Source organism: Lineus longissimus, chromosome 2, assembly GCF_910592395.1.
Source record: "Lineus longissimus chromosome 2, tnLinLong1.2, whole genome shotgun sequence".
Lineage (NCBI taxonomy): Eukaryota > Metazoa > Nemertea > Pilidiophora > Heteronemertea > Lineidae > Lineus > Lineus longissimus.
The window spans coordinates 26,180,253-26,198,328 of record NC_088309.1 but is presented as its reverse complement, the minus strand read 5'-3'; the positions used below and the strand labels follow the sequence as shown (position 1 = coordinate 26,198,328).

Sequence of the window (18,076 nt, the reverse complement as noted above, 5' to 3'; positions counted from 1 at the left end):
CCAATACCTGCATGGCCCCGGGTAGAACCCTAAGCGCACTGCAGACAAGCAATCTTAATAGCAGCAACATGTGATAAATATCACTGCAGTGAGCGACGAAAGGTCACAAATGTCTGCGGGTAAAATCAAAGTCACTGGGATCTCCGATAAAATCAGACGGTTTGATATCCATCGCATGTTGCAGCAATGTCTGATTGTTCCTGCGATAAATATTGCTTCTGTGCAGTGCGCTCTGAAGCGCCTTACTTTCCAGTTGCTGTTCTGACCTTAGTTGTAACATTGCTCAGTTCTTTCCCTTTCAAATACTGTCAACAGTGATTAAGTCACTTGATGTACCTTTGAAAAATTTCAAAAGGACTTGGTTATAAAAGGGCTTTTCGGAAACTGGTATACACGTAAACTTTAGTATCATTCAATCACATTATACTTTATCATTTGGAAATTGCACTTTGTTACAGCTACAGATGATTTAATTGGTAGTTTCATACTCTTAGACAGGCAGCAGCTATGATGTAATGCATGCATATATGCATGCCCAGTGCATGGCCAGACATCGCACATGGACCTGAACTGCACTGGACCTCAAACACTGTCCATCATAATGAATAGTAGTACATTTTTCACAAGTTCTGTTGTCCGTAATAAGTATTGAAATCAAAAGCTGAAACAGGGCAAGTTGAGACACTTTTGCTACCAATCTTAAGATATTGAGGTGTAATTTTCAGGTGACGTTCTCCTCTCCAGTAGTTGATTGATTCCGACCTTATAATTTGCCCATTCTCCACTCTGTTTCCTTCCCACAGTCACTAACAGGGCAACCTGCCTTCTTGCATCCATGTTATTAACATAATATCAAGAATAAGTAAAGACTAGTCTTTATCAATTCTTGATAATAGTAGCTCCCTAATGGTCATCCCAGCGTCAACCAATTAGCATCGGAGTGTCCTTTTACTTTTGTACAGATATGATGAGGTTGTTATATTGTATATTACAGGCAGTACTCATCTGCCAATACCTGCTGCTATAGCCCCAGGCATTCTTATGAGTACCAGGCGTATTGCCAGATATTATATAAATATACCTGAGTATTGTGAGCTTCTTAGAGAAATAGATGCTCGTGAGATTGTAAGCATCGAGGAGAGTTTATTGAGAGAATGTCTGATGAGGTAGACAGTGCTGCTCAAAGCAGAAGAGCAGGTTTCGGCATATGAATACTGCCTGTAATATACTGCTGTTATATTGTATTTCTCCCTTACACCTTTTAAGGACTAACTGAAGCCTCATGTATTAAAAACTTGCTCCGGATCTCAAGATCATGCCAGAGCAGATTGGGGTGTCTCCAGATCATGCCGGACTGGACTGATAAAGTTTACAGAGTTTCTCTGTAGAGGATGTTCTTTAATCAATCAGACATTTTACACACCCTTTCTGCCAACAGTTTGTGAATACTTTTTTGGTGTAATCTGCAAGGCCCTCTGTGTGCAAACTGTGTGAACTATTGTGTTCACCCAGCATTATCTCATTAAAGGTTCCAACTCGATATCATGGGTACTTTGATTCCTTAGTCCGTAAAGGGTTAAGATTGTAGTACAGTGGAACCTTGATAACATGACCACTCATGGGACCGAGATTGAATGGTCGCGTTACCGGGGTGGTCGTGTTAGTGACGTTGAAAATCTGGGCACAAAATGCATGATTAGGTTTTCACACCAAAATTGTTGAACTTATTCATAAGTTCAGAATTCTGAAAAATTTTCAAAGCCAAAAAAGTTTTTGGACTGATGATGTTGCTTCATTTTGAGCAGAAAAAAAACAAGTGAAAAAATATTTGGACTCAAGAATTTTTCAGGGTAAGGGTTTGGGGTAGCAGAAAAAAATTCAAAATTCTGAAAAATTTTCAAAGACAAAAAAACTTTTGGTCTGATGATGTTGCATCATTTTGAGCAGAAAAAAAAGTTAAAAAAATATTTGGACTTGAGGTAAAAAGGTGAATTTACTTTTGCACCAGCTTATATCTGCAGTTTCTAAGTTATTTATGACATATTCCCTTTAACATTTGATGTCCGTATTCTAACTAAGCATATCTGTTTCATCCTTGTGCTATTTTGTCTTAGATGGATTTGAGGTACATCCTGTTACTAGTAAACACCGTTTTTTTCTGTTCTGGTATGTTTATGACTCATTGGTGCATTGGTTGCATCCGTGACATAGAATTTCTTTTAACTTTTTGCTCTTTCATTTCATCTGAGTTATGGGGGATATTTTGAAATCATGAGTGATCTAGAGGTGAAAGGAGCCGTGGGTTTCTGTTTCAATGAAAATCCATCCTGACAAGTGTTCCACTGACCGCTGACACACTGAGAAGACAGTTTTTGCCCTCTTACCTGGCAGGCCTGTAGAAATCCTACTACATAGTCAGGCCAATATGACCACTGTGAACAACCGTACCTTTAAATGGGCTCAAGGGCCTAAGGATGGCGTAGATCAAACCTTCTCATCAACTGGAAGGGCCATTTTTTAGGGATAGGCCTATCTAGGCCATATCTGACTTCTGCTCATTTCAAGTTCGCTTACCATTTCTGACTATGTAATGTTTCAGGTCCGTGTGATTTGAAGCCTTATCTTCAGAAGAGACAGTCTGTGATTAGCACTGCAGCTACGATGAGGGTGTTAAATGTCCTCAAACATTGGGTATCTAAACATTCACAGGTAAGTTAAGTAACGATACTACAATTGTCTACAAACTGTTAGTTCAGTCGCTATTTGTAACATAAGTCAGTTGTAACAGTGGCATTTCTGAAATGAATTCTGAACAAAATCATACGTGTTATATGCCAATTAAGTTCAGTTACAAGTCACTCTAAAAGACTACAATATCTTGTAATTGATCACTACTAGCATAAAAGAGACACATGGCTGTGGCGGACTTCTGGTTTCCTCATTGGCATGTTGATTCTATCACCAATTGGTCTTTGATGTTATTTGTCCAATTTCAGGATTTCGAATCTGACTTCACCTTGAAGAAGCAGGTTCAGGATCTCCTCGAAGAGATGGTGTGCAATGCGAACCTATTGCCAGCAGAACACAAGGCAGCTGCAAGCATTCTAAGGACCATCATGAAAGATGATGTCGACCCGAAGAAGGTTGATCTCAAAGCTCTTCTCAATTCACCTTCAGTAAGTGCAGCTTCTTCATATACTTCCGATTCTCATCACCACTCCAGAGAATCAGTTTCCATCTTGTTGAGAATCAGACAGGCCTCCCAACTTTGGGCAACCCTGGATTGTATACATTTTCCCAGGCATATATGGGGTTCTGTGCCTTGTGAAATTGTTGTTATATCAATAATTTACTCTACTTTTCAGTCGCCATCAAAAGATTCATTCGATTCATTATCAGCTCTCGACATCGCAGAACAGCTCACATATCTTGACCACCAGATATTCAAGTCTATACGCAGCGAGTGAGTAGCAAGATATAGCCACATGTATTCGAATTAATGGTAGCTGAGAAAGAACTTGATACCATTTTATGACAGTCACTGTGCTGAACTGCTTGAGAAGCATGTAGACTGTGATTGTGAAGAACATGGCGGTGAATTAACCACTTTACCATTGGACATTCCACAATTTGCTACAGCTTAATTGGTGTCATTCACAGCAGCGATGTCACGTCTCGCATCTGGTTATGCCTCGCAGTACAAACTGTTTAGACATCATCAAAACGGTATAATTTGGTCTGTTCTCATAATGTTCTGGACTGGAATACAAGTCATGATCATTTCCTTGGAGAAACTCCTTTTCATTGAATGTAATATCTTTTTCAGGGAGTTGCTGGGCCAAGCCTGGATGAAGCCTGACAAAGCCAACAAAGCTCCCCATGTGCTGCTCGTCAGTAAACGATTCAACGAAGTCAGTCGCTTGGTCGTCTCTGAGATTGTAGGCCGCTGTGGCATCATGGATCGTGTGGCTTGTATTGAGAAGTGGGCAGCTATTGCAGACATCTGTAGGTGTATGCATAACTATAACGGTGTGCTACAAATCTGTGCGGCATTCGTCAACAGCTCAGTGTATCGGCTCAAGAGGACGTGGGACCGACTACCAAAGCAGGTATGGATCTGTAGTGAACAAACACCAAACTACTATTGGCTGTGAGAAGCCAGTATACCCTTTGCACTGATATCACATTTCATATGATTGAGTTTCCATGATGAGCCACGGCCAGTTTTGGCTTTTCGATATATATACCAATAAGTGTCCTGTAAATCAAGTACGAAAAGATGTCTCAAAGATCCCAAATCGTATGGACAAAGAAGCACTTTGAGCAAGGACTTCGATAGGAATAGAAAGGAGTTCCATCAAAAAGTACTAGATTAGAAATTGAACACTAAATTTTTATATTGGCAGAATTCTTGGAAGGAATTTATGGAAACTTCTCTCAGACCGCAGGTTAGGTTTCAAAGATAATGATGCATGAGGAGGTTGTGTTGATGCTTTTCATAATACTGTAAACCTCGAAATTTTTACGATGCTTAATGTTTGTGAAATTTCTGAGTTTACAGTGATGATGTTCGATCACGACTCAGGTTGCAGAATGCGCAAAAATACGATGCTTGTGAAAATTTCGTGGTTTAGGATTCTTGCAATTCCTCTGGTGCCTTTGACTACGCCCCTACTCTCTTGCTTTTACTTCCGTAACGAAAAATGGCACTTGAGGTTACAGCTCATCAAAGGTTTGATATCAAAACAAATCATTTTTTTAGATTTCTGTGAGAGCTGAATTGTCTTTTTCAGACCAAGCAGATGATCGAGAAGTTACAAACGCTCGTCTCATCAGATGGCCGTTTCAAGAATATGCGAGATGCGCTGCACAGGTGAGATTTCAATCAACTGATATCTCAGTTTTTGGGGGGTGAAAGACACTTCTATCATCTTTTCAATAAGGCACTGGCGAATGAATTCTTCAGTGAGTTGAGTATAACGAGTTTGAATGTAATATATTTTGTCTCTAAAACAGATGTTTCTTTATTAGGTGTGATCCTCCTTGCATCCCCTACTTGGGCATGTATTTGACAGATCTTTCCTTCATTGAGGAAGGAACACCAAACAAGACAGAAGAATCCTTGGTCAACTTCTCCAAGATGAGAATGGTAAGCTTGGTTTCGTATTAATCTTGTCTCCAATATCAAATTGCCTGTGTTTGTAATGTACATGTAGGTGGAAATCAATCCGCAGTCAAAAAGCAATGGAAAGGACATTAGTTGAAGGAACCACCTAAAGTGTTGGAGCAGGAACCCATGATTCAAAGAGAAGCCTACATTTTTGTTAAGTTGTCACCTTCTCTGTTTCAGATCGCACATGTAATCCGTGAGATACAGCTCTTTCAGCAGACGCCCTACAGGATCGAGCATCACCCCAGGGTAAGTATAAAATGAGAACTCGATTTGTTTTGCCTCACATTTAATCGGAACACGATTGTAACACCTGTTTGCTAAGCAAGCTTTTTAATGTTGACACGATCACTGCACTTCACCAATTCACTTTTGTGCAATGGTTTACTCCACAACTGAAAGGTGTCATGTGTTTTTGCACTTCACAACACAAACTTAATGGAAATCAACATGAGTGAGTAGAGGTGATGCTGCGGATATGACTGACTGCACCTATATTTTGTTGTTGAAATTGCATGTTGTAATGCTCACCACAGCTGCTTGTGCTTCTCACTGCAGTGTTCAGTCAGGCCTTATTGTCTTAACCCGGTAATAATGGCCAAGGTCTGGAGTTATCAATCCTTTGCTTACATCAATATAGACACCAGGTGAAGGAACATCACATTATGCAAGGCTTTTGGCATTAACAGGTCTATATGGGATTTGAACCCACAACCATTAGGTTATCAGTGACCCACCAAAGCTTTGCTGCTCTGCCTTTATTTGATTCCAATGATGTCCATTTTCAGGTGTCTAGTTACTTACTAGATCCATCGCGTCTACTCGAGGAGGAAGAAACGTACAAGGCTTCGTTGATCATTGAGCCGAGACAGTCGATAGCTAGACCCCTGGCGACCACCTTGCCCACCACAACTTCATGAAGACCAGATAGAAATCTGTAAACCATGTGCCATGTTTGTACTGCAATAGCAACTTCTGGGTTGGTCAGATCAAGTGCTATAAACTCCATCATCCTGTGTACATTTCCAATGTGTCTTAGGCTCGGGCATCGTGCAGTTAATTAGCTCCCTATCCTTTTCATTATCTTAATGATGTTGTTTTCAGGTGACAAGTTATTTGCTGGACCCCTCGCGACTATTTGAAGAAGAAGAGACATACAAGCATTCGCTGAGCATCGAACCTCGACAGTCGATTGCCAGACCAATGTCTACAACTATGCCAACAGTGACCTCGTAAAGAACCAGTTCCCAGTAAGACAAATCTCGGGGTTCAAAGCATATTTCAGAAGGAATCAAAACAGAGTGTTGGCTCTTTCCTCAAAGTATTATCTTTTCTTGAAAGGGTTAAAATAGTTAAAGGTCAACAGCATATCAATTTAGAGAATTTGGTTGAGTAGATTGTTTGTTTGAAACACAACACAAAAAGGAAAGGTTTTGTTGCTGCAGTAACAGTAACTTACACACAATTAAACAAATGTTGCTGGGCCTATATGACAAATCCTGGAATTATTCAGGAAGGAAAGACAATTCCATAGCACTGTAGCTGCATCATGTTGATGATGATGATATGCACCAGAGATTAGTTGCCATGGAGACGAGGAGGCAGACGCCCAATGTTTGGGTTATGCAGATATTTATGTTGACATTCCTGGCTTTATTCCATTTTGTGTTGCCATGGTAACATTCCACCTTGGTTGTCATTTGTAAATTTAGATTGTTGTGTTACAAAGCAACATTGATTGTGCTGCCAAGTAACATGGATGTGTTGCCGAGCAACCAGGATCAAATTATCTCCCCTGGATTATTGTACATATTTGATAATTTTCCTGATCTCATTACTGAATCAAATGTGGTTTAAATGAATGTATCAACCTGGTTTTATTTCAATGTTCAAATGTTCACGCATTACTGAAAGCAAAGTTGGGTATCTAGTCCAATGATTATACTTGTAAATTGCATTTATTCATAAGAAGCTCATTGTTTTTTTTATTAAAGATGTCTAAATGGTCAATTAATCTGTTTACATGGGAAAGTGCCTTTCCCAAGGAGGAAGTGGACTTTTGATGAATCCCTGTAGATGTGCAGTGAGTCACATACCTTTTCAGGGCCTGGGTGAACTTCGTTATGACAATGCCAACAGCTGATGACGTAACTGACTGCCTCATGTTGTACGAGTTTACAGAGCTATTATGCAAGTATCAATTCGTGTCTTGTACCCCCCCCCCCTCCTCAAGGGTACGACACCTTATCACCCTATAACGACATCTTAAGGCTCAAGCATCACCCTTTTTTCACCAATGCTACTTTTTCTTTCGTCAAGACATCACCATCAACAATATATCAGTTATCACCGTCATATAAAGTAACCGAACTAATTTTACTGGGTAAGGCTGTATGTTCGACAAGACATCGACACATTAGCATCCTTATTCTTTCCAGCTTCGCCAAATTTTCACTAAAGGAAAAATAAATACTACTCAAGCATCGGCAAAGATTAGTGGTGACAGCTTAACTACCCTTGAGGAGGGGGGGTACAAGAAACGAATTGATACTTGCATTAACAGAGCCTGCAAATGACATCACAAACAAAAGTCTAAAGCACAATGATGGAATGGATCTCTCGAGATCATTGTTTCATCTCATCTTTTGTTTCTTTGGTGTAAAACCTCACATGAGCCTTGAGAAAGTACATGACTCACTGAGCCTCCTAGCGGATTCGATTGGCCACTACACCATAGGAGTCTTAGCAATATTATATGTTTTGATGCCTGGTTAACACCTATTCCACTGAGAGCAACTGTTGTCGCTGCAGTGGATCAGGACTTTACAATGTGTTTATACTATAGCTAGTACAAAACATGTCAGCTGACTCAAGGCCGACCAGCATGTTTTATCACCATCCACAGTGTTCTGGTGGATACTCTTGATGTTTGTTCTTTCACTTTCTGACATCATGGAATTGGACCCTGCTTGGTACCAGGCTCTGTGTTGCGACATCTTTCTCAACGTCATTCTGCTACTATGTCGAATCATGTGTACCAGTGTCGATGGCCGTAGAAGAAAAGAACCGGTCTTCGCAAATGAGATCCAGTGTTGTCGTCTTGATGAGTCCTGATTCCCACCTATGTGACTAAAGTTGCTCTGAGTTGGGATACGTTGAACTTTCATGGTAAGCCTAGGAACTGACGTCACTTAATGTTGTCATGTAAAAACAAGTGCCATGTCGGGCATCGTGCAATATTTTCATCATTATGAATACCCATGTTATTTCTACAGGGTGTCCCGAAATCAATGCTTTACCTAATACCTAAAGATTTACCTAGTAAGAAAGACCTACCGAAAAAAAGGAAATATTTTGAAAACTTCAAAGACTCTAGTCGCAAAGATCTGATACTGGTATTGAATGAAATTCATATTGGTGTTATCAAACTTGTGTAGTGATTTAAGAGTCCTTGACCCAGGTTTGGATGTTTATGGCATTTTTGTGACACCCTGTAGATGCTGGTGCTTGTCCATGGTGCATCTACCTCTGTAACCTGTTTGGATGGTTGTCATGTCATCTTTGCTAATAATCATGCTTTAGTTCTGAGCTGTGTTCCATAGGCATATGTATTCTACAGTAGGCCCGTCTCTAGCACACCTGCAAACAAGAGACATGGCATCTGTATGATGCATGCAGTTTGATGCCATGTGACCTTTAAAAGATTTCTAATTCATTAAAGTATAGAGACAATTTCCATAATCATTTGATGCAGAAACCATAGATGAATCTAAGAGCTACCTTTGAACATGATGAAATCATGGAAAATATACTTTTACATCGGTTCATCTAAAATAGTGTCATGGTCTTTTAGAATTGGCATTTTTCCGAACTGAGGAAAGACTTCAATATATTGAGGGATATATCAGTAAGTTGGTTAAAATTTTCATTCCAATTTTCAAACTTTCATTTGAATTTATAATATGTACAAGCTATGATTTATGTTTAGAAACCAGGAAAGGGAAGCTTTGAGACACCTTTCTCAAAAGAAAGTGTAATAAGTAGTTAAAAGGGTCAGCTGATAAAGAGAAGCATGAAACAGGCCTCTGGCAAAATTTGATGCTGTTTTCATGTGAACAGTCACTTATATTAAGTTTGTGTCATTTGTCCAGATTATGAAAGTCTATACTTTGCATTTAGCTATGATTAACTGCATTTATCAATTTCGAAGTCGAGGTCTTAAAGTTCACGTGATGAAATTGTTCATTTCAAAATTATCAATGGAGACTTTTGCAAAATGGTATATGCTGGCCGTAGGGCCTACCCTTTTACTGGAAATGGCTATTAAGTGTTGTTAAATTCTTTAACCTACTTGGCATTGAATGCAGGTTTAGTGTTATGTGTCTAAATATGTTGCTATATCAAAGAAATAAAGTCTATTTTCAAGATGTACAGTAAAGCAAAGTTGTAAATAATTCTAAACTAATTTATTTAAATTGGCTGTGATGTAAATTCCTTTATTTAATTCTAAATAACTAGTCACGCATATTAGTCTGACCATGTGTGTGAAGTCAATACTCTGCCATCATAAGGTCCCTTGATTCTGCCCTGTGTCGGTTAATCAATAATAGTTTCCTGCTAATGAAAAATAGTTGTACGCTACCTTGCCCCTTTGCCCTGGGAGTTTATCTCTTTCATGCCCACAGGTTTTGACCAAAAGAGTATGCTTAATCCTTGTCCTATATGTCTGTGTTTTAAGAGTACCAGTAACCTGAGGTGGTAGAGATTCTTCATGTGTTGTCATATCGATCTCCAAATGGTCAAGCGACGTTGCTCATCAAGCTAGCATCAGACATCACAACTTGACGTTTTGAGGTAGTCTTGAGCCTTCTGACGGCCAAAAGCGGCAGATTTGTAGATGTCACACACACTCATGTGACGTTGATGAAAAAACTTTATCCCTTAGCCATGTGTCATCTTCTCTCTACTAATAATTGATTGTTCCTTCTGTGTCCGCTTGTAATGTGTGCTACTCTGTGCTTTGGTATAAGTTTGTGATGCAGCAGTATAGAGGTTTTAATATTGGTAGGTTAACTAGCCCTTACACTCCAGCCTTGATTCAGTGACAGACTTATTTTGAAAACAGTTCCCCTAATTATACCTCACGATGACTCAGTGATATGAAACTACATTGTATTTGGCAAAACTTCAGCCAAGCCTGAAATTTGTCACTTAATTCAGTCTTCGTAATTATTATCTCCTTCATTTACAAACTCTCAATAAGAAAAATGCAGACAGAAATTTAGCAGTTAACAAATTACCCAATCATTCAACTGCCTGGTGATGTTTAAATCATGCCCAATTTACACCTCGTTGCTTTGCCTGACTATTCATTTCAACTAAGAACTGTCACAGTCCCTGTACATTATCTGTAGGTCCATGTGCAAGGATCTACAACAGGAGGCTGTGCCAAGCTTAGCCTGAGATGCATTATATAGGTTACTCTCTCTAGCTCTGTTACTATTGTAAATGCCTCTATTTTTGCAATCCAAGTAACAACGGAACCAAAAGCTATATATATTTTTGCTGCATTTTACCGTCTCTGGAGTTCAGTGTTGTGTGTTACTGATGTATTATATTTTAAAATACCTTGTATATTACGGCAAACTTTCGTACACTATTTTCCTAAATATATAATCTAGGTTGTCTCAATTAATTATTGTGACAATGGGCACAGCTTACATACAGCATGAATTCCCTCAGTGCTCTCAATGTGCCTTGTCTGTGTTCAGGGCGACATTTGGTGTGTCTGATTCTCCAGGACAGGACAATGTCACAACCTTGTAGAGGAGACTTTTGTTGTGCCTCCTCCAAGACGAGGGCAATATGACAACTTCATGGTAATAACACTTGGTGTTTCTCCTCTAGGCCAGGGCAATGTCCCACCTTCTGTTGTGTCTCCTCCAGGACAAGGACGATGTCACAACCTTGTGGTGGAGACATTTGGTGTTTCTCATCTCGGACAACCACAAATTACATCTTAGTTGAGGTCTCAAAGGGGTCACTGCAGAATCCAGTGACTAACATTTTTCGGTGAAATTGAGTCGCTGGTATCATTTTGTTCAACAGATGGCCCCTCTGTCACAACTTTTGAGATCTTGATGATTAATTTACAAGCTTAGATCTCAATTAAGGTGATTATGTCATTACCTGACTTAGATCTGAATTGAGATCTTGGACATTTGTCATATTGGCATCGGGATCAGTGGGCTTCTGACTGAATAGTATGATGTAAACTGTGCTGATTGTGATAAGAAATGTACATATAGAGTTTATTCATGTCACAATTTCTTGTATATCATGAGTTCATAACTGATACTTGCAATTCTTTCAAGTTAATTCTCAACGATTCCTTGTATGGCACCTCAAATGAAAAAAAATGTAGGGTAGTTTTATCTAGATGTCTGGTCTGTTTGACCCTCAGAAGGTCTAATCCCTTACAATGTTTTATCAGCCTTTTTGTAGCCTCTTTGATTAATGGTAATTTTCATCACCAAGAACGGAAGTGACATATTGGAATCGTAAAGATATCAATTATTTTTTAACTGATTTCCTTATTTCTTGCTCATTATCGTATAGAAATGGTTGTCTGTGCCTGTGTTCTATAGCAATCTTAATGGTCGGTCAATTGTGGCAAGAAATGTTGACTTGCTAAATAGCCTGTTCGGCCTGATGTTATTCAAGTCGGTTCATTGCAAGGTCATGCATGTATATACAATGTCATTTTCAAATTCTTATTTTGTGGTGATGAAAATTATCATTCTTTTGTGTTCATGCATCAGTCTGACCATACTTGGTTAATGGGGATGTAACCTGATGTCAGCCCCTTTTGAGATAAAAGGTGTGAATTAGTGACAGTAAAATGTATAGCCTCACGGGGCTAGATGCCAGTATAGGCAGCTATGTGTGAGGTCTTGACCTTTTGGGGTCAGCTAGAGGAAAGTATTTACACTGGATCTGTTTATTACTGTCGTGGTAGAATCTAAGAAATATGTATATTATAGGATTTTGAAGGAAAATCCATTGTTTGGTTCCCTTCTTGTGACAACACCAACATGCACTGTGAGGCCAGTTGCCAGTAGAGTGTATTATGCTAATTGAGAACACTTTGTGATTATGTTGCCAGTCCTTAATTGTACTGTAGATGCTAGCTGCCAGTAATGGGAATGTTAGTTTCGAGTACTGGGAATGCTAGTTGCCAGTACTGTGAATGCCAGTACTGTGAATGCCAGTTCTGCCAGTACTGCATGTGTGAATGCATTGCCAATACTGTTGTGCTAGTTGCCAGTACTGTGTGAATACAATTGCCAGTACTACCTAGGATTGCTAGTTGCCAATAAGCGACGTTGTACTAAGAATCCACACTGAGTGAACTTAGAGTTACATTTACAGTGTACATACATGTACCAGTTATAGCCCTACTTTTAGCTACCGACCAGCATGACTTGTGCTTGTACCAGATTGTACATCCCATGTTCCCTCCTTGCCTCATTTATTCACATCTTTGTAAACAAACATGATAAGTGGACCCAAAAAGAATAAGAAATTTGTGTAATATAAACTCGTATACATCGTCTTGTATGTTCCCCAGATGTAAATAGTTCCTTACGATTATCTGAATAAGTACTAAATACCATTTATTGTAAATTACTTGAAGGAAGTAGATAGATCACCTTGAATTGAAATGTTTGTGAAGTCGAGTCCCTCATGTTTACAATAACGTCATCCTTTTGTAGTCTGTTCGTACTTGGCGATCAAGTCTTGTGGTGACCTGTGCGGTGGCTCCCTCTAACATTCTTTAGGGTAAATAATCACATTATATTGATAAGCCCCTTTTGTTTTTATACCGTGTATTAATGTCTGATGTGTGAGACTGTGAAGGTATAATCTGACCCAACACTGTTCACCTCTGTATTAAACTTTCCACTAACTAATTGATATGTTCAAAATCATGTGTCTATTGGGCGAATTAACTATGGGCACACACAAGGGACTAAATCAAGAACGATAGCTGGAACAAGACAAACTCAACAAGGGAGATATTTACATTGGTCAAACCAAAGGAACCGAATGAATGCCCTAAAAAAAGACATCTTCTTTGCTCCAACAATCACTCTTGAATTAGTGGCCCATGTCCACTAATGTACATTGCAGCTTCACTTCTCAAAGAGTATCAACTTAAGCGTCCTCCCGCCATGCAAATGTTGCACATAAGTCAACTTTGGCATTCCTTTGATAAGAAGAGGCCTAGGTGGGCCCAGCATGACTCCATGTATGTGGTGATTTAAAATGATTGATATGAAAACAGACATACAGTTCATTGGTGCTGTAAGAGGTGAACTCAACAAACTGTAAATGCAACATATCATACACTGTTTTGATTGCGGTATGTTAGCTATTTTGAATCTGGATACTCTTTGAGACTCTAGGCTGTGTTAATACTAGATTCATCTTTGTGCAACATTGAATCCTCTCTTGCTTAACAGCCCTTCAGAGACACAGGGTTGGGAAATTACGGAGAAAAGATTTTTCTCCCCTGAAAATATAGTGCATCTTGATCTTGACAATGCAATGAAAAGCAAATGGTCATCTAGACCAGGGTTCAGTCAAACCCATGACCCTGGTGTAGCTAGTCTAACACACTAACAAGTACACCAGCACTCTCTTACCTGTCGGGTTTCACAATTTCTTGTTTATTATCAGGAATGAAGAAAAATCTTTCTTGGGAGCTTTGACAAAGTATTTAAGTAGTAAAACCAGTTATTTCCAGTCAAACATACTACAGAACCAAATAGAAATTGATACAGAACTGATGATATTGGTTGTCTCACCAGTCATCACTCGGGTAGAGCTGTCAATTTTCCAAAACCCTCAGCAAGTGCTTTGGGTTTGGCATACATTTCAGCTCCAGCTATCGGGGTGTTTGGTGACACAACTGACACATCGAGTTAGAAACAAGTTCGTCAGAATCATTCGATTCAGATATTTGTCTCTGCTCCCCCTATCAAATGCTTCAATAGCGCTTCTTAGTTACAAACTACAAGAAATGATGATTTAGTTCTCTGTGTATTTTCATGTTTGGCATCAAGACATTGGCTGTATTGTGGTGCTCATTGTCTCTCAAGTCAGTCTTGGTCCCCCACTGCCATGTCCATCCCTTTCATCAGTAAGCCATCGTAATCATTGTTTTGGTGTTTTTGCAACCCTTGTAACGTATTCTTGACAAGTTTTGGGTATGTGTGTTGTTTCTATACATACTTTATATGTATTTTGAAAATATTGATACCTTATTTTGACTATTACTGTTTTTACTTCAAACCAGAAGAAACTCCATTTACTGCCCTCTTCTTGTATATTGCAAGTTTCTCTTTGTCATAATAAAAACTGTTGCTGGTTATCATCATTTGAAACGTGTCTTGACTTCCTTTATCTAAATATGTGTTCTCAAAACTGAAGACAATGGCACAATCAATCGGGATAAAAGAGAAGACATTGGCACAATCAGCCAAGATACAGGTGATTCACAATCATCTCACGAGACTGGTGAAATCCCAACACCTGCCTCACAACTATTCCAAGTACTGATTGATCACTATACTTAGCTTGTGCCTGATACAAGACAACTAATTTGGTTGATGCAGAACAAATGGTCCATGCAAACTGTGGTAGAATCCCTAATCCCTTCAATGTTGTCAGAAAACAGTATTTGTCCCGAGACACTGAATTGATAACCAGCTGGTAGAGCAATAAAATCTCAACTGGCGAAGTTGACTAAGGACTGTCTTGTCCTATATCAATCTGCAGATCACAACATCGACATCTTCAATGTAAGAGAACAGTTTTCGTCCAGACATGTAACTTATAACCAGCTGGAAGAATTAGCTTGTTGACTAAGAACTGTCTTGTCCTGTCACAATCTGCAGACCACAACATCGCCACCTTCAATGTAAGGAGACAGTTTTCGTCCAGACATGGAACTTATAACCAGATGGAAGAGTTTGCTTGTTGACTAAGGACTGTTTTTTCCTATCACAATCTGCAGACCGCAACGTCGACACCTCGATTTTCAACTGGTGCACCATAGTTTGATCACTGACAACAGTCTTGAGTCCACAACATCGACACATTCAAATTTTGAGGACAGTTTTCGTTCAGAGACAATAAACTTAATATAACCAGCTGAAGAGTAAAAGGCTCTCCACTGATGAGGCATAGTTGGAGGACTGTCTTGAACTACTTACATCCTGGAGACCACAAGCGTCACCTTAAATGTTAGAGGACAGTTTCTGTGCATTGACCACGTTAACCATTCCGTATACCTTTACCTGAACAAATCACAAGCTGGAGGCCACAACTGTTGCAGAACAGAGTTTATAACTAGCTGGAAGAGTAAGAGGTTCTTAAGTTTGTTCACTGAGGACTGTTTTGAACTGCTCACAATCTGTATAGATATCATAATGTCAACACCTTCAATGACTCTACTGGATGTGTCATGTCTATACCGGGTGTGATATTAAGCTACATGGTTGCACTATGTCTCGTTGGTGTGCCTTCTCGCCACATGGTGCCTTCTCTCCACTCAGGTTGTTCCATGTCTCTGCTTGATGCGCCAAGTCTCTACAGGGGGTCACGCCTCTTTTCGGCGTGTTCGGCCTGATTTGGATGTAGCCTCTCCCTACGACACTGAATCTATAACTGGCTAGGAGAGTGATAGGTTCTCAACTGTTGAAGCATAGCTTGACCTAACCAGTCACAATCTGAAGACTACAACATCAAAACTTTCGATGTCAGAGGACTTTTCGTCCTTAGACACCGAAATTATAACGAGCTGGAAAAGTCAGAGGCTTTCAGCTGGTGAAGCATAGTTTGATGGCTAAGGACTGTCTTGACCCCGTCACAATCTAGAGACCACAACGTCAACACTTTCAATATCAGTGGACAGACATAGAGTTCATAACCAGTTGGGAGAGAGATAGGTTCTCAACTGGTGAAGCATAGTTTGACCATTGCGAACTGTCCTGGTAGTCACAATCCGGAGAGACCACAGCGTCCACACCTTGTATGTTTTTGAGGAAAGCTTTCGTTCTTTGACACTGAAATTATAAGCAGCTTGGAAAGTGATAGGTTTTCAACTGGATGGTGAACCATAGTTTGATCGCTAAGGATTGTCTCGACCTATAAGTCACAATGTGGAGGCCACAAAGTCGACAGGTTTCGCCCCGAGACACGGATTTTATAACCAGCTTGAAAAAGTAATACGTTGTCATTCGTTGGTGCACCATAGTTCGATCACAATCTGGAGACCATCACGTCGACACCCTCTATGTTGTAAGAGGACAGATTCGTCCCGAGACACGGAATTTATAACCAGCTGGAAGGGAGCAGGTTTCGTCCTTGCACTGAAATTATGATAAGTCTGGTGAAGCATAGTTTGATCACTGAGGACAGTCTTGATGACCCATAGTCTTGATGCCACAACCTCAACACTTTCAGTGTGAGAGGACAATTTTCGTACAGAGACACTCAACTTGTTCTGATGTCAGATCTTCTTCTTCTTCAGCGTTCGGTTGATCATGCAGATATCCTGAGATATCAGATCTGCAGTGTGGATGCATCGACAAAACGGGTAGTTCGCGTAAGGTCGTCAGCCTTTCCCCACAGCTTCGTCTGGAATGTTGTCTCGTCGGGCCAGAACTTCCCGTTGTGACTTCCTCATCTCTCTCATCATGTTGTCAACACGGTGGAGCAGCCAGGACTGATTTGGCCTGGCTGTGACTGCCTCATCTCTCTCACCATGTTGACAACTTGGCAGAGCAGCCACGACTGATTTGGCCTGGCTGTGACTGTCTCATCTCTTTCACCATAATTATTGTCAAGACGGTGGAGCAGCCAGAACTGATTCGGCCTGGCTCTGACTGTCTCATCTCTCTCGCCTTATTAACAACTAGGCAGTGCGGCGAAGATTGATGCGGCCTGGCTGTGACTGTCTCATCACACGCATCATGTTGTCAACACGGTGGAGCAGCCAGGACTGATTCGGCCTGGCTGTGACTTCCTCATCTCTCTCACCATGTTGACAACTTGGCAGAGCAGCCAAGACTAATTTGGCCTGGCTGTGACTGTCTCATCTCTCTCACCATATTAACAACTAGGCAGTGCGGCGAAGACTGATGCCGCCTGGCTGTGACTGTCTCATCTCTCTCACCATATAGGCAACTTGGCAGAGCAGCCAAGACTGATTTGGCCTGGCTGTGACTGTCTCTCATCTCTCTCACCATATTAACAACTAGGCAGTGCGGCGAAGATTGATGCGGCCTGGCTGTGACTGTCTCATCACTCTCATCATGTTGTCAACACGGTGGAGCAGCCAGGACTGATTCGGCCTGGTTGTGACTTCCTCATCTCTCTCATCATGTTGTCAACACGGTGGAGCAGCCAGGACTGATTCGGCCTGGCTGTGACTGCCTCATCTCTTTCACCATGTTGACAACTTGGCAGAGCAGCCAAGACTGATTTGGCCTGGCTGTGACTGTCTCATCTCTCTCACCATATTAACAACTAGGCAGTGCGGCGAAGACTGATGCCGCCTGGCTGTGACTGTCTCATCTCTCTCACCATATAGACAACTTGGCAGAGCAGCCAAGACTGATTTGGCCTGGCTGTGACTGTCTCTCATCTCTCTCACCATGTAGACAACTTGGCAGAGCAGCCGAGACTGATTTGGCCTGGCTGTGATTGTCTCATCTCTCTCGCCATATTAACAACTAGGCAGTGCGGCGAAGATTGATGCGGCCTGGCTGTGACTGTCTCATCACTCTCATCATGTTGTCAACACGGTGGAGCAGCCAGGACTGATTCGGCCAGCTG

The 18,076-nt window shown here is 40.6% G+C and overlaps 1 protein-coding gene across 2 annotated transcripts in view; it reads left to right on the top strand.

Annotated features, from left to right (window-relative positions):
• Nucleotides 1-14,619, top strand: part of LOC135483278 (ras-specific guanine nucleotide-releasing factor 2-like) — a 64,318-nt gene extending 49,699 nt beyond the window's left edge. Inside the window, exons 25-33 of one of the 2 annotated variants that reach the window (XM_064764007.1) lie at nt 2,600-2,709; nt 2,997-3,176; nt 3,366-3,463; nt 3,827-4,109; nt 4,407-4,448; nt 4,794-4,873; nt 5,032-5,149; nt 5,351-5,419; nt 5,959-14,619. In XM_064764007.1, the coding sequence (XP_064620077.1) occupies nt 2,600-2,709; nt 2,997-3,176; nt 3,366-3,463; nt 3,827-4,109; nt 4,407-4,448; nt 4,794-4,873; nt 5,032-5,149; nt 5,351-5,419; nt 5,959-6,090 (1,112 nt within the window). In that variant the 3' untranslated portion in view covers nt 6,091-14,619. The remainder of the gene's footprint in view (nt 1-2,599; nt 2,710-2,996; nt 3,177-3,365; nt 3,464-3,826; nt 4,110-4,406; nt 4,449-4,793; nt 4,874-5,031; nt 5,150-5,350; nt 5,420-5,958) is intronic. The other variant, XM_064764008.1, reaches the window with a different exon arrangement.
• Nucleotides 14,620-18,076: the final 3,457 nt, after the last annotated feature.